The following is a 15,589-nucleotide window of genomic DNA, read 5'->3' as shown; positions in this document are numbered from 1 at the left end:
TTTATATGCTGAATGCCACACTGACTGATCAAAGAAGTGAAACCTCAGCATAAACTGAACTCTGTTCCTGCCATCCAAAGTAATATCACTTTAAAGGACAATCCAGGCTTTCCTGATGAAAGACAACATTCGCTTCAGACCCTCGAAAGAAAATTACTGCAAGACTCAAATATAGACTTTAGAAACTAGCTGTCTGTAATATAACCTTACATCCCCTCAACACAGGGAGAAATAAAGCAGCCTGTCACCAATTCACAAACAGAGATTTCCTCTTGGGCACTGAAATTATCACTAGAAGGATATAGTCACTGATATGGAGGATTTAAAGGACACAAAATAACTCACAGAAATGTACAAAGGTTACTAAAATGAACATAAGGGATTTACTAATGCATCCTTAATGAAAAATTATTTAATTTCTGGCAATGGAACAATCTGGAGATCAGTTTTAAGATCTTAACTTGCAACATAAACCCTTCTTGTTTACTATCCATTACACATGGTAATTAGCAACTGGAATATAATGCAGCATTTATCGGATATACACACACATACATGAGGGTAAATGAAATGTTCGTGAAATTCAGTACGCCAATTATGTAAAAGAACCCTTGGTCAGTGGTGAAAATTAATTCTGAAATCACTGGACTGACATTGAAGCTTGCCGACAAATACTTTTGGTGCAGTCACACATGAGGATGTGTTTACCTCTGTTGAAGTTTCAGGTCTGCACAAATCAACACAACAGAGCCCAACATCGATTTGTTTAAAAAAAGTTCTCAAGGACCACACATATGGCAAAAGCGGAGCAGCAAAAATGTCCTTTCTGAATCATGAATTCAAGCAGAACTGTATCCTAGCTTCAGCTGCATCTGGGAAACTTTCCCTGATCTTCTTTCTCCAAATGACATTTCAAAGTGAAAGGGGGTTTTGCCCCCAAGTCAATCCATGACCTTTGGAATGTTTCGCAGGGTTAGGTTAGGATATGATAGGAGGGGGAAAAAATCACTCCTTTTGTCAACGTGATTTGATGAAGTTCTGCACTTTGGCCATCAGATGGTTATATATTAAATTCAAATACCTCCAACTAGCCCAGCTGGGATCTTTCTTTCTGTTTGAAGCCATCAATTCATCACACAGTGGGAAATTTATTCATTCAGTAAGGTCTTTCTTGTGTTGGTGGAGGAGGATGAAGCTGCTCTCCAGAGACCTGGATTACATCCCAGGAACATATGGCGGTGTCCAGAGAGTGAACATGTTTTCCGGTTATGAGGGGGAGGGAGCAGAAAAGTCTGGAAGTTCTTCGGGAGCTACTCTTTAAAAGAAAGATACTGTTTGAGCATCAGACGCTGGGACAGAGCCCAGCATCAGGCTGCAAATGGTGACTCAGGTCGAGCAGTTCGTTGGTTACAAGTGCAGGAATGTTCCATGACTATTTCACAAGGGAATCAAAAATATTTACAGCTAAGTTCCATAAGCAGAAACCCCAAAGATACTTACAAACCTCTCCTCAGGCACGGAGATCACTGCTGTTCATTGTGAGGCTTTAATGGAAATGGCCAGCGTCACAGCAATGAGCACTTTCACCACACTGACTGCAGCCATTCAAGATAATAACCCATCACCTTCTCACAGGCAACTGCGGATCAGCAACACAGTTAAATCAAACATTTCATGGGATGTGGGCTGCTGAGTGGGCCAGCATTTATTGCCCATCTTTAATTGCCTCATGAGCTGAGTGGCTCGCTGGGTCATTTAGAGGGTATTTAAGAGTCACATTGCTGTGGCTTTGGAGCCACATGTAGGCCAGACCAGGTAAGGACGACAGATTTCCTTCCCTAAAGGATATTAGTGAACCGGATGGGTTTTTACAACAATCGTCAATGGTTTCATGGTCATCAGTAGACTTTTAATTCCAGATTTTTAGTAAACTCAAATTTCACTGCCAGCCTTGTCAGAAATACCTACAATCCAAGAGTGACTTATTAAAAATATCCTGAATATCCGGGAATCTGGAACAAAAACAAAACAAGAAATTGTCTGAATGGGAGTCCTCGCCTTTGTTCATTTTATAACTGTGTTCATACAGAGCCGACCAAGTAATCTTGTTCACTCATTTCATACTGACACCAGATGGACGGCTGTAGTTCAAGCCAAGCATCACTTTCCCGAGGGCAATTAGGGATGGGCAATGAATCCTGGTCCACATCCCTGAAAGAATTTTAATAAGTGGGTGTGGTGAACCATCGTTGGTTCCCACTAGGTAGTACTGAGCCAGGGTCTGGCCAGTACGACGAGTATGTATATATGTTGCTGTTGGGGTTAGGGTTGGGCTGTTACACCTGTATTATAGTTATTATGGTACATCCCAGTCGGGCTCCGCCTCCTGGGAGAGGTATAAAGGTCACTGCTCTGTCTGGGACCCCTCAGTCTGGGATCGTGTACTATACATGGTAGCTTCGTTGTAATAGTAAATAAAAGCCTTTACTTCCTTGAGCATCTCAAGCCTCGTGTGTGATAACGCGCATCAGTGGGTCAGTGACCCGATATAATATAAACAGGAGAAATTGCGTCAAAATGACAAACCTGTCTTCATTAGATGATTGCAATGAAACTTCTGATTGGAAACACTTTGTGGTTATCATTCAGACAGTACACCATACTGACATTACAAAGAAATGATCTGGCGCAAGCCAAAAGCCAAAGCGGCACAGTTGGGCTATTGAAGATGTGGTGATGAGATAGGCATTCATGTCCACATATTTAACAAAATCAGATACAAACAGCACCAAGGCAGACCTTTCACACAACCCACCTCTGCGCCAGGCACCCCCCCCCCCCACCCCCCCAACACCCCCACCCCCACCGCCCAACAACCCCCCCCCCCGTGGCTGCCTCCGAATCTTTTCCCGGGTCAGCTGTCCGACTGCAGCCTACACCAACACCCCAGCAAGGGAAATCTGGGCTGGCTGGCCAATGTCTGGGCTGGTTGGCCGACGTCTGGGCTGGTTGGCCGACGTCTGGGCTGGCTGGCTGATGTCTGGGCTGACTGCTGGTGTCTGGACTGGTTGGCTGACGTTTGGGCTGGCTGATGTCTGGGCTGACTGCTGGTGTCTGGACTGGCTGGCTGACGTTTGGGCTGGCTGATGTCTGGGCTGACTGCTGGTGTCTGGACTGGCTGGCTGACGTTTGGGCTGGCTGATGTCTGGGCTGGCTGATGTCTGGGCTGGTTGGCCAATGCCTGGGCTGGTTGGCCGACGTTTGGGCTGACTGGCTGATGTCTGGGCTGACTGGCTGATGTCTGGGCTGGCTGGCTGATCTCTGGGCTGGCTGATGTCTGGGCTGGTTGGCCGATGTCTGGGTTGACTGGCTGATGTCTGGGCTGGTTGGCCGATGTCTGGGCTGCCCGGCTGATGTCTGGGCTGGCTGGCTGACGTCTGGGCTGACTGGCTGATGTCTGGGCTGGATGGCCGATGTCTGGGCTGACTGGCTGATGTCTGGGCTGGCTGGCTGACGTCTGGGCTGGCTGGCTGATCTCTGGGCTGGCTGATGTCTGGGCTGGCTGATGTCTGGGCCGACTGGCTGACGTCTGGGCTGGCTGGCTGATCTCTGGGCTGGCTGATGTCTGGGCTGACTGGCTGACGTCTGGGCTGGCTGGCTGATCTCTGGGCTGGCTGATGTCTGGGCTGGCTGATGTCTGGGCCGACTGGCTGATATCTGGGCTGGCTTGATGGACAACACCAGTGTTTCTACCAGAGAGCTAGTGATGGGAGCAAATCTCTCTTTTCAATAGTGTGAAGGTCCTGTACAGAAGTGAGTTGAAGAGGGAAATGCGGGTCTAGTCGTTGTGTTATCATTGTGAGGAGTGGTGCAGTCTTCAGCAAAGTAACATTTCTTTTGCAAACACCTGTTGTACAAACTAAAAAAAATCATTCCAGCATAAAATTATCAAAATTGCATAAAAGCTGAAAGTATAAATTTAGAACCAACAGACAAAAGCCACAAACCTTCAATCAAATCCTAAAAATACCATGTGTTAGTGAACGTAATAATTCCCAATTGAAAAGGCCTTTATTAACATAATAATAGCTTCTATCATCATAACTGCAAGTGCTAAACTCACTCAGAACCACAGCAAATAGGGAGGTAGTGCAGGATTTCACTGTCATTTTCCACTGCTAAGCTTTAACATTAGGCAAAGGACAGATTTAGAAAGAGCAGCAACACAATACAGAATTCCAGCACACTCCACTGCCCCGACAAGGTCCTTTATACACAAAACATTTCATTTATTTTTATAAATCCATGGCATACATCAAAGCCCCTTGTACAGAGCTCCCAATTATACTGCTGAATTCTCCCATCAATTTCTCTGAAAATACACATTTCTTGAACACTTCACACGTTGTGATGAATTATGCTGTTTCAATACTCCACTGAATTTCACATAAACTGCGCTTTTCAGACCGGGGTCCAGGCTGGAGGTGGCATTAATCACAACATGACCACATTTCTCAATAGCTTGGCCCCTTTTGAAGCCAGAAGGCCTTTGGATATGAGCTACAAGGTTAATTAAGTACATATAATGCCAGCCTCTTTTCAGAAATTTATCACCAACACCCTAATTGCAGTTAATGAAACTTCAAAACTGGTTGAAACAATCAATGAGTATCTGAATCATGAGATTAATTATAGACCAAAACATTGCCGTTTCCCTGGAATTTGTGAAGTAAAATTGAGCAGAATATTGGTGTTTTTTCTCCCCCCCCCCCCCCCCCCACCGCCCCCCGCCCCACAGGGTCATATCCTTCAGTTGTATACTTTCTGGTTACTTTAATAATAAATCCATTTTAAAATGTTCTGCTTCTTCCCAACTCAGTCTCTGCAACATAGCAACTCATCACTGAGAGCTTTGCTTCTGCGATTCCTTGTATGTCTGTGGAAAAGTCACGGGCTATATTCCAAACACATACTACTGGCAACAACAGGAATAGTGTCACTTTCACAGCTTCCTGTTGTACCTGTAGAATGTTATGGGTTCTTAAATCACCGACAAGGGCTTCTAACAAAGGTAGTTTATTCCTGAGCTCAACAGCTACATACAACACTTGTCCTCTGCCCATGCTCCGGGGACAAGTAACTCCCCCACTCCCACCATGTGACCTATTTTGTCATCGCGACATCATGTTCTCATGTGACCACCCAGTCTACATCTTCCTTTTTTCCTTGAGACATCCAGTGGCATGAGATGTAAATGTGTGTGCAATAGAAAACTATGTACAGACCATTGGCAGTGGGGATAATGAATTGGTGGCGTCGCAGAGTCAGTCCATCCTGTCTGGTCAGTTTATTCCTGATGGTGAGAATGTGTCGGGCTCATGGGGAAACTCTCTTGAGGACTCTAGCCAGCCCCTCATGATGATGTCATGCAGTTGCTTGCATGTGATGTCCACCTGCAAAAACGTTCCTGAATTCAACAAGAGGACAGCACCTCGATTGCCAAAATGCCAATCATATGTGCTTGTCCATGGAAATGGCCATCTGTCATACAGCCATTGCTTTCTCTGGGTCAGACTTTACACCATCGGCTGTGGGTAAATGGCCCAGATGGGAACTGAGTTGACCCTGAATCTGCATTTTACAGGGTTCAGCTTTAATTAGATGATCCTGATTCTGTCAAGGAAGAGACAAAGACGCGCATCATGTACTTGTACAGTACGGACCCAAATCAGGATGTCATCAACAATAGTCTGGCAGAGTGGGCCTGAGCGAGTTTCACCAGTGGCATTCCCATTGGGCAGGTGAAGGAAGTGGTATCTGATTATTGGAGACACAAATGTGGTTAGTTTTGAGAATTCCTCAACTAACAGGGTCTACCGGAACCCACACATCCTGAATGATGAACACCTTGGTATTTGGCATATCTGCTGTCACCTGTTCCACTGTCTTCATTCAGGACAACTGGTCTGAGCAGTGCTCTATTCAAGTGCAGTGGGTCAATGTGTATCCTGACCGTGACATCTTTCTTTACTCTGGCCACTATTGCTGAAACCCAATCTGGACCTCATCGATAGATGTTATGATACCTGTGCCATCATCTAATGCAGCTCATTAATGACTTTCTGCTTCATGACTACTGATATTCTTCTTGGACCATTGACTGTTGGTGATACTGGGTCAGCTAGTCTCATGTACAACTGGTAGCTTACCATTGATGTGACGGTGAAGAGCTCTCGACATGCTGTCGTCTCTATGGCTTGGGGTTGTAGAGGATGCACTTCTGGATCAAGTAGAAGGAGCTTCAATGCAGTGCTGTTCCGATGCCCTAAAAGTGGCTTTATGTTCTGATCAAATATATGGAACATGAAACTGCTCTGTATGTGTGGTGAAGTGTTCCTACACCTTTGGTATGGATTGTCTGTCCACCATATACTATGAGGTGAGTCTTGGTGCTGGACCTGGTGCATACAGGTTAATTTCCCATAACCTGTGACTGGATTGCATGTTACTCTTTGCTCCAGTGTCAATTTTGACTTTGCATCTTACATTATTGCTCATTATGTTGAGAGTGGTGGATCTTGCACCCTTTCCTGTGACCACAAGCATGCACACACACACTCATGCACACATACATGCACACACACATGCACTCATGCATGCACACATACATGCACACACACATGCACTCATGCATGCACACACACGCACACAAACACTCAACCACGCACGCACAAACTCACGCACACACAAACTCACGCACACACACAAACTCACGCACACACACACGCACCCATGCATGCACGCACACACGCACGCACAAACTCACGCACACACACACGCACACACACACACACGCACACACGCATGCACACACGTATGCACACACGCACACACGCACACACGCATGCACACATGCACGCACACACACGTACGCACACACACATTCGCACGCCTTGTGCTCCAGGTGCAAGTTTCATTCAGGCATTGCGCAATCATTTTTGAATGTTACTAATGCAGCAAATGGTGCGTTTCATGTCAGCATGTTGGGTGTTTCGGAAACCCCTGAACGCGTGAAAATCAGATGCTGGGCAACCAAGTGTCTCGGCCATGATCATGTTCTCCAGCAGGGACTTCAGTTTGAACATGCAGACTGAATTAGAGTCTCAGTTTAAAGAACAAATCACAATACATCGCTTTCCAATCAGCCTGTCCTCTGCTGGAGCTTCTGCTGAGTAAATTGGTTTATTGATATTGTGCTGAGCTTGATGTCTGTGCAACACAAGCTCAAATCCTCAGGAAAGTGCATACTGCTTATCAACCTTCTCCTAATCTCAGTACCTTTGTCATAAGTGGCTGGGTAATGCCCCATTAATGAATCCATCATCGTGGCACTAACACTACAATCACTCATCACTTCCACCTACTGGGTCACTGAATAAGTGTGCAATGTCCCGCAATTAGGAGCGAAGCTAATGGAGCGATCTAGACATGAAGAGAGGCTGAGTTCCAATATATCATTAGATCATCAACTACAGCAGAGTGGAGGAACTGTTTAACAGACACTGTGTATGGTTAAGAAGATTTGCGATGATTGTAATTCTGTGACTATTAACGTCTTTCTGTTGAACACAATGTTTTTACAGTTCAAGCATTCACTGTTCAGTTGGGCTCACTCCTGACAAATGAACTACTCCTGCAAAATTATGGGCTATTTTTAACATTGCCCCTCTTTAAACCACTTGCCAAGGTGCAGAGTGCGAGCTACTGCAGTCTGTTCTGGTGAGGATAAGCTTTAAGTTAGTTTGATTTAAGTTGATGGCACAGCACGAGCTCACAATTTACTAATAAAACAAAGCATTAGCTGGAACCAGGTAAATACTTCGGTAGCATTTGTGCCGCACAACACGAAGGCCTTTCCCATCAGGAAAAGCTGCCTGTGTTTTGGTCTAACGATGTGTAAGTTGATCTCCAGCATCTGCCTGCCAGCACCAGAGGAAATTGATTTCCTCAAACACTTAATATTTCAAACTGACATATTCAGTCACTTCAAACAAAAATGAAAGCCTGAAAAAATCCCAGGGGAACTGGTGTGAAGTAAGTTCACAATTTTCACCCTTTGATTTACAAAGTAACTTGCAAATAAGTTTTAAACATTGCAATAACACTAACATATTTTTTTAAGTAGATCTAAAGGTCATGATTTACAATTCAAACAAGATAACAGTCATGTTGTTTCTCTGTGAGACACACTTACCTACCTCTGACACCCAGCACAGCTTTTCAGAGAGTGAAAATGAATTTTCTTGTTCCACCTCAATGGGGAATATTTCATCCCACGCACTCTTCCTCACTAACCTGCAATGCTCACTGTTTAAAATCACAATTCATTAAAACAGTCCCTGATCAAGCTCATTCTCCCCAGAAACTGCAAACTCTGGAACTCTTACCATCTTCAGTCCTCCACTGGAACCTTCCCACTCAGAATAAAAATTATAGTAATAATGAAACTGTCACTTCATCACTTCTTATTCACTTACCTACTACTCTCTCCATCTGTCTCCATACCTCCTTCACAACAAGCACTCCTTGAAGATACTATTAACTCCACACCTGTTCTCACCGCATCGCAAATTTCTCCCTTATTTATGGAATTTCTTTGGGGTGTTATTAAATTTGCTTTAACTACACTTTTAGGAAATGCAAACTAGTTGGTAACAGTTAGGATCTTACATTTCTTTCCTCACATCCACACTGAATCTTTTGCTAATTATTTTAAATCTGTGTCCTGCGCTGACTGATCTGACTCTGGGCTGAATCTATTTCTCCTTATTCACCCTATCAAAACCCTACAGAATTTTAATCACTTCTGTCAAACTTGTTCCAATCGTCCTCTGCTATTGGGAGAACAACAACAGCTTTTCTGGAAATTCTCAGCAGGTTAGGCAGCATTGTATAGACAGAGAAACAAAACGCTGGAAAAGATCAGCAGATCTGACAGCATCTGTGGCAAGAGAACCGAGAGCCAGCGTTTCAAGTCTGGAAGACACTTTATCAGAAGATCATTATGTGAATGATGCTGCCCCAACCTGCTGAGAATTTCCAGCGTTTTCCATTTTTTATTTCAGATTTCTGACTTCCACAGTATTCTGTTTTTTGGATAGTTTTTCTAATCTTTCTGCATAACTGAAAACTTTCATTCAATTCTAGCAAATATTTAGCTCTGACGATCATCCGGTGGTTCTGACATCCATCATTATGAAGTGCTTCGAAAAGTTAGTCAATTCTGGCCTCCTAGATTGCCTGGATCCACTAAATTCACCTACCGTCGCAACAGGTCCACAGCAGACGCTATCTCCCCAGCCCTACACTCAACCCTGGAACACCTAGATCACAAAGACATTTATGTCAGACTCATATTTATTGACTGCAGCTCAGCCTTCAACACCATTATCCCTACAAAACCCATCTCCAAACTCCATGGCCTAGGGCTCGGCTCCTCCCTCTGCAACTGGATTCTAGACTTCCTAACCCATAGACCACAATCAGTAAGGATAGGCAACAACACTTCCTTCATGATTATCCTCAACAGTGGTGCCCCACAGGGCTGTGTCCTCAGCCCCCTACTATACTCCTTGTACACCTTTGGCTGGTCACAGTCATAACCGAGAGCTTCAAGCTTCGAGGTGGGCAGATTGTCCAGGCCCTGACCTGTCCTGGTCCCCCCATGCCGACGCTATAGTTAAGAAAGTCCACCAACGGTTCTACTTTCTCAGGAGACTAAGAAAATTCAGCATGTCTGCTACAACTCTCACCAACTTTTACAGATGCACCATAGAAAGCATCCTTTCTGGATGTATCACAGCTTGGTATGGCTCCTGCTGTGACCAAGACCGCAAGAAACTACAAAGGGTCGTGAACGAAGCCCAGTCCATCACGCAAACCAGCCTCCCATCCATTGACTCTGCCTACACTTCCCACCGACTTGGAAAAGCAGCCAGCATAATTAAGGACCCCCATGCACACTGGACATTCTCTCTTCCATCTTCGTCTGTAGGGAAAAAGATACAAAAGCCTGAGGTCACGTACCAACCGATTCAAGAACAGTTTCTTCCCTGATGCCATCAGACTTTTGAATGGACCCACCTTCTATTAAGTTGATCTTTCTCTCCACCCTAGGTAAAACTGTTACACTACATTCTGCACTCTCTTCTTTGCTTCTCCCCTATGCACTCTATGAAAGGTATGCCTGGTCTGTATAGCTCGCAAGAAGCAATAGTTTCCACTGTATACCAATACATGCAACAATAATAAATCAAATCAAAAATCAAAAGCACGATGGCACAGTGGTTAGTGCTGCTGCCTCACAGAACCAGGGACCCGGGTTCGATTCCGGCCTTGGGTCACTGCCTGTGTGGAGTCTGCACGTTCTCCCCGAGTCTTCCTCTGGGTTCAATTCTGGATTCCATTCCCAGTCCAAAGATGTGCAGGTTAGGTGGATTGGCCATGACAAATTACCCCTTAGTATCAAAGATGTGTAGGTTAGGGGAATTAATGGAATTATGCAGATGGAGTGGGCCTGGGTAATTTTATTTATTTATTTATTAGTGTCACAAGTAGGCTTCCATTAATACCGCAATGAAGTTACTGTGAAAATCCCCTAGTCACCACACTCTGGCACCGGTTCGGGTACACTGAGGGAGAATTTAGCATGGCCAATCCGCCTAACCAACACACCTTTCGGACTGCGGGAGGAAACCGGAGCACCCGGAGGAAACCCATGCAGACACAGAGAGAATGTGCAAACACCACACAGACAGTGAACCAAGTCGGGAATCGAACCCGGGTCCCTGGCGCTGTGAAGCAGCAGTGCTAACCACTGTGCCACTGTGCCGCCCTGTTAAATTCAAAATCACTTATTCTGTTCAAAAGACACTCAACCACATCAAAAACTGGAACATCCACTCCATTATACATTTTGGTTATTTTATTCCATAGATGTACGTAGAACATACAGTGGCACACTAAATTTTGTGCATGTATCATATCATTTCTACAGGGTTAACATGTAAGCCCTGAGAGTGTGTGTGTTCCAGGATGAGATAATAAATGAACACTTACTGTGAGAGTTGGTGTTTGAGGGGAAAATACACTGTGCTGTGGTTGATGAAGCCAATCTCTAAGGGTGGAACAGGTTATTTTATTGGTCTACATGCCAGACTTCCTTATTGTGCTGCTTCAGATGGATGGAACAGCTGCACAAATGTTTTTTCAGTTTCCTATGTATATCCTGTGCACTTGAATTGCCTCAAATTATTCTGCACACAGAACTGGACATAATACAGGAGTTATGTTATTTTAATGTTATATTCAACTTAATAGAAATATTGAAGCATAACTTCCAGCTAATCTTCTCCAACAAATTCCAAAGCAATCTTTTGTACATTTTTATGTTGGGGTCGGCTTTTGCTAAGGGATGAACATGCAAATTAATTTGTGGTTTGAATTTAGGCCAAACTGAGGTGAACATGAACAGGTGATGGTTAGAGTGAGGATCTCTGAAACTCTGAAATATGAAGGAATCTAAACCAATATAGACAGAGAATGATTCCTACCGAATTGAACCCATGTGACTCTCGTCCGACCCTGAGAAATTCTTCATGTCTGCTCGCCACCTGCGTTATCTCTCCGAGTTGTATGACTCTATTCATAAGGCTAGCATTGGTAGCCATCTTGTTCCCGATCACTGCTGATAGCATTACTGCCGCCAGTCAATCTATTGCTTCTTCCCTCATTCTGTATTTTGTCACTGAATGAAGTTTCACAAAATGTGACCAAAAGCAAAACACATCCATCTAGCAAAATTCAAAATACATGTTTTAAATGAGAAATATTTGCTAATTATGCAGAGCTGTCTTCTATGGCAACAGCCCTGGCTGGCTTACATTCCCATCATCTATCATTCATTCTAAAGTTAGTGTTCCTAAATCTGTGGCTGTGTCTGTCGCGGGGGCTAATTAGCCCCCCTCCCCCCCACATCACCAACCTTCAGAAGCTTCGAAGATGAATATACAGCTTTCATGAAGATTTGCTTAACAGCAATCCACAACAAAATAAAGACTTTTTAGGAATAAAAACTGAAATACAACATGTAGCATGTCAAAGTCAGCGGCATACTCAGTGAACGTACTACAAAATAAGAACTTGTCTTCCTATCACACTGTTCACAGACTCGTAACCAAGAGTTTTCGAACAACATAGAAATAGAAGAATTGGACCGAAATAGAGTTTTCAGCTTTTGCACAGACTGGGGTTAACCCTGGTCCATGTTGAGCCACCTGGTGTTATGCTGGGCTAGAACAGTGTGCTACAATCGATCTCAATGTTCACAAACGGGGGAGGGGAAACCCAGCCACCATTCCAAATTACTGCTAACTGCTAACCAGTCCCGACCTGAATCCATGAACACTCGCCTATCAGCACTCATTATTAGCCTCATCAGAGTTTGCTTCAGGTACCAGGAATCTGTTACCAAAACGAGAAAATGCTGGAAAATCTCAGCGGGTCTGGCAGCATCTGTAGGGAGGGAAAAGAGCTGACGTTTCGAGTCCAGATGACCCTTTGTCAAAGCGGCCAATGTCTCTGCAGTCACCGGGAAGAGTTACTGTCTTCAGGCAGAAGAGAAGAAACCCACTTGCAAAGTTCTGATATTTAATGAGTTGTAGAGTAAGTAGCATGAACTCGATTGTGTGAATCAAGTAACTCCTCACTTTGCATGCACAATAAATTAACAATGTTAAAATGCTCTGCCCACCTTACAAACCCGTGCAATCCGAGAGAAAATGGACTTGTCCAAGGTGCTGCTGTCCTCTGTCGCTTCCCGAAAGAAAAAATATATCTTGTCGTCATCTACGTTGTATGTGTCCGGAATGGAAAATGCTCCGATAAACTTAGCTTCTGTAAATGAAACGTTGTTGCTTAGTGCACAGAGAAACATTGAGGAGTATATTGGCAAACTGCAAATGACATTTTATATTCAAAGACTTGAAAAGACATCATTGATAGCCTTTTGATTTCGAAGTTACATTTCTTTTAAGATTCATGCAGTCTCCGCTCCCCCCCCCCCTCCCCCCCATTTTCCTCCCAGTGTTTGTTTAAAATGCTCAATATCACTCGGAAAAGGGTGAGAGGTTTTTGGTGCAATGGGTCAAGTCCCTGCCTCTGGGTTCAAGTCCCACACCGGAACTTGATGGCACATTTGTGGTTTGGCCAAGAACCGGTAAATTCCTCGAACATGCTGTGGCAGATGGTACGAGTGGGAGAGTTTCCTAGTTAGCCAGAATCTGCAGAAGGCAGTGGCAAACCATGTCTCTCTACTGCCCTACCCACCTTCACCCACTCTTCATTGATACCATGAGCCTTTTCTGATACTATTGGAAATGCATTTGGAGGAAGTAACATAAAACTGGTGAAAGAGCAACTTAGAACAAAGAACAGTACAGCACAGGAACAGGCCCTTCAGCCCACCAAGCCAACACATCATGTTAACACATGATGCCTTTCTAAACTAAAGACTTCTGTCTCTACGTGTTCTATATCCCCCTCTTCGCTGCTTATTCATGTATCTGTCAAGATGCCTCTTAAACGTCGCTATTGTATCTGCTTCTACCTCTTCCTCTGGTTGCACATTCCAGGCACTTACCACCCTCTGTGTAAAAAACTTGCCCCTCACATCTCCTTTAAACTTTCCCCCTTTTACCTTAAATCTACGTCCCCGAGTAATTGATATTTCTACCCTGGGAAAAAGATTCTGACTATCCATTCTATTCCTGCCTCTCATAATTTTGTAAACTTCTGTCTGGCCACCCTTCAGTCTCTGATTTTCAAGCGAAAGCAAATGTCAGGAAGAACAGAATAACTAACATTTGAATGGACTTTACAGTAAAGTAACTGAGGCAAACGACAGTTCAATGGAGGAGTGTAAGATTGTCTTTTAGGATGGATGAGCAAATGTAGGACAACCCTCCTCATTTTCATGTGATCAGAGTTGGATCCAAGTCCTCTCCGATAAGAAGACTGTTCAATGCACAAAGGGAAGAACGTTGTTCCAGGATGTACAGGCGGATTTTTTTTTACACTAGCCTCTGTGTTGTCCGTGCACAATCTATAAACTTAGTTGTAACTTTAGTCAGTGCTGCTCCCAGAGAAACTCCATTCAACAATGACATATCTTCAACTCCATTAAAGTACAGACACCAATTCTCAGACTTGTACCTACATATGTGATAATGTAGAGCGAGAAGGCTCCAGATATGTTACTGTTGTAATATGCTTTGACATGCCAGCAGCATGTGATCACTTTAGGGGAAGTGTGTCAGGTGATTTAGCCTCAGTTTCATTAGTTTCGTTTCAATCTGGAGCAGAGCACACACACACAGACACACAGACAGACACACACACACACACGCAGACGCACAGAACGACACACACACACACACAGACGCACAGACAGACACACACAAACATACACACACACACACACACACAGACACACAGACAGACACACACACACACACGCACACAGACAGACACACACACACACAGACTGACACGCACGTACACAGACAGACACGCACACACACACACAGACACACACACACACACAGACACACACCCATAGACACACACACTGACACACACACACAAACACACACACAGACACATACACAGACACACACACATAGACAGCCACACACAGACACACACACACGGACACACACACAGACAGCCACACACAGACACACACACACAGGTAGACACACAGGCATCGGATGCTGACATCCACAAATGTTTTATCCGTGTATACATGTCCACATGTACCAAGAATTAATGGAGAAACCACTACGGTTGCGCAATCCCTTATGAGCGATTGTTGTCTTTACATCATTATAACACACCACAGTTATCTGCTTCACATTAACCTGAGGTCAGTGATAGACACGCTTGGATATGTACACAGTGTTCCACATCCTAGATGCTGAATTATTTAATACAGTAGGAGGTCGTATTACTTCTCTCATAATATTAAAGTAGTTTTAATATGATATAATTCACAAGAATCCGCTTTCAAAATCTGCTTTGACAAGTGTGAAAGTTGAATGGTTTGAGAATACATTCCACAGGTGGTCTTGTACTTCCCAGATAATCTATCTGCCTCTATATTATGCTGTCACTTTGTGTTAATGTGTATCATAAAACCCTCCTCCTTCAGGTACCAAAGAGGGTGTTGGTTACCATGGACTTTCATTGGATTGGTCCATGATTATGCTGGAGTGAGTTAGTGTTGCCTTCTGCAGTGACCAGGAAACTCTCTCCCACTCTCACTGCCTGCTCTAACACAGCCAAAAAGCTTCTATCAACATGTTTGGTCACATTAAGATCACAAACTGATATCACTTTATGCTAAACACTGGTGTAATGCCAACATTTATTATCGAGGTTGTTTTAATGTTCTTAAATAATGCATTTGCTGAATGTGTCCTGACTCACATGAACAGCAATAGTTTTTATGAAGACATGTTTCCAGAGAAAG

The 15,589-nt window shown here is 44.1% G+C and overlaps 1 protein-coding gene across 3 annotated transcripts in view; it reads right to left on the bottom strand.

The window, feature by feature from the left end:
• The window catches only part of LOC144508105 (semaphorin-3D-like), a 283,772-nt gene that overhangs the window by 129,542 nt on the left and 138,641 nt on the right, over positions 1–15,589 (bottom strand). For all 3 annotated transcript variants that reach the window (XM_078235999.1, XM_078236000.1, XM_078236001.1), the window contains exon 8: positions 12,812–12,954. In XM_078235999.1, the coding sequence (XP_078092125.1) occupies positions 12,812–12,954 (143 nt within the window). The remainder of the gene's footprint in view (positions 1–12,811; positions 12,955–15,589) is intronic.

Source organism: Mustelus asterias, chromosome 19 (assembly GCF_964213995.1).
Source record: "Mustelus asterias chromosome 19, sMusAst1.hap1.1, whole genome shotgun sequence".
Lineage (NCBI taxonomy): Eukaryota > Metazoa > Chordata > Chondrichthyes > Carcharhiniformes > Triakidae > Mustelus > Mustelus asterias.
This window is presented reverse-complemented; position numbering and strand designations above follow the sequence as displayed.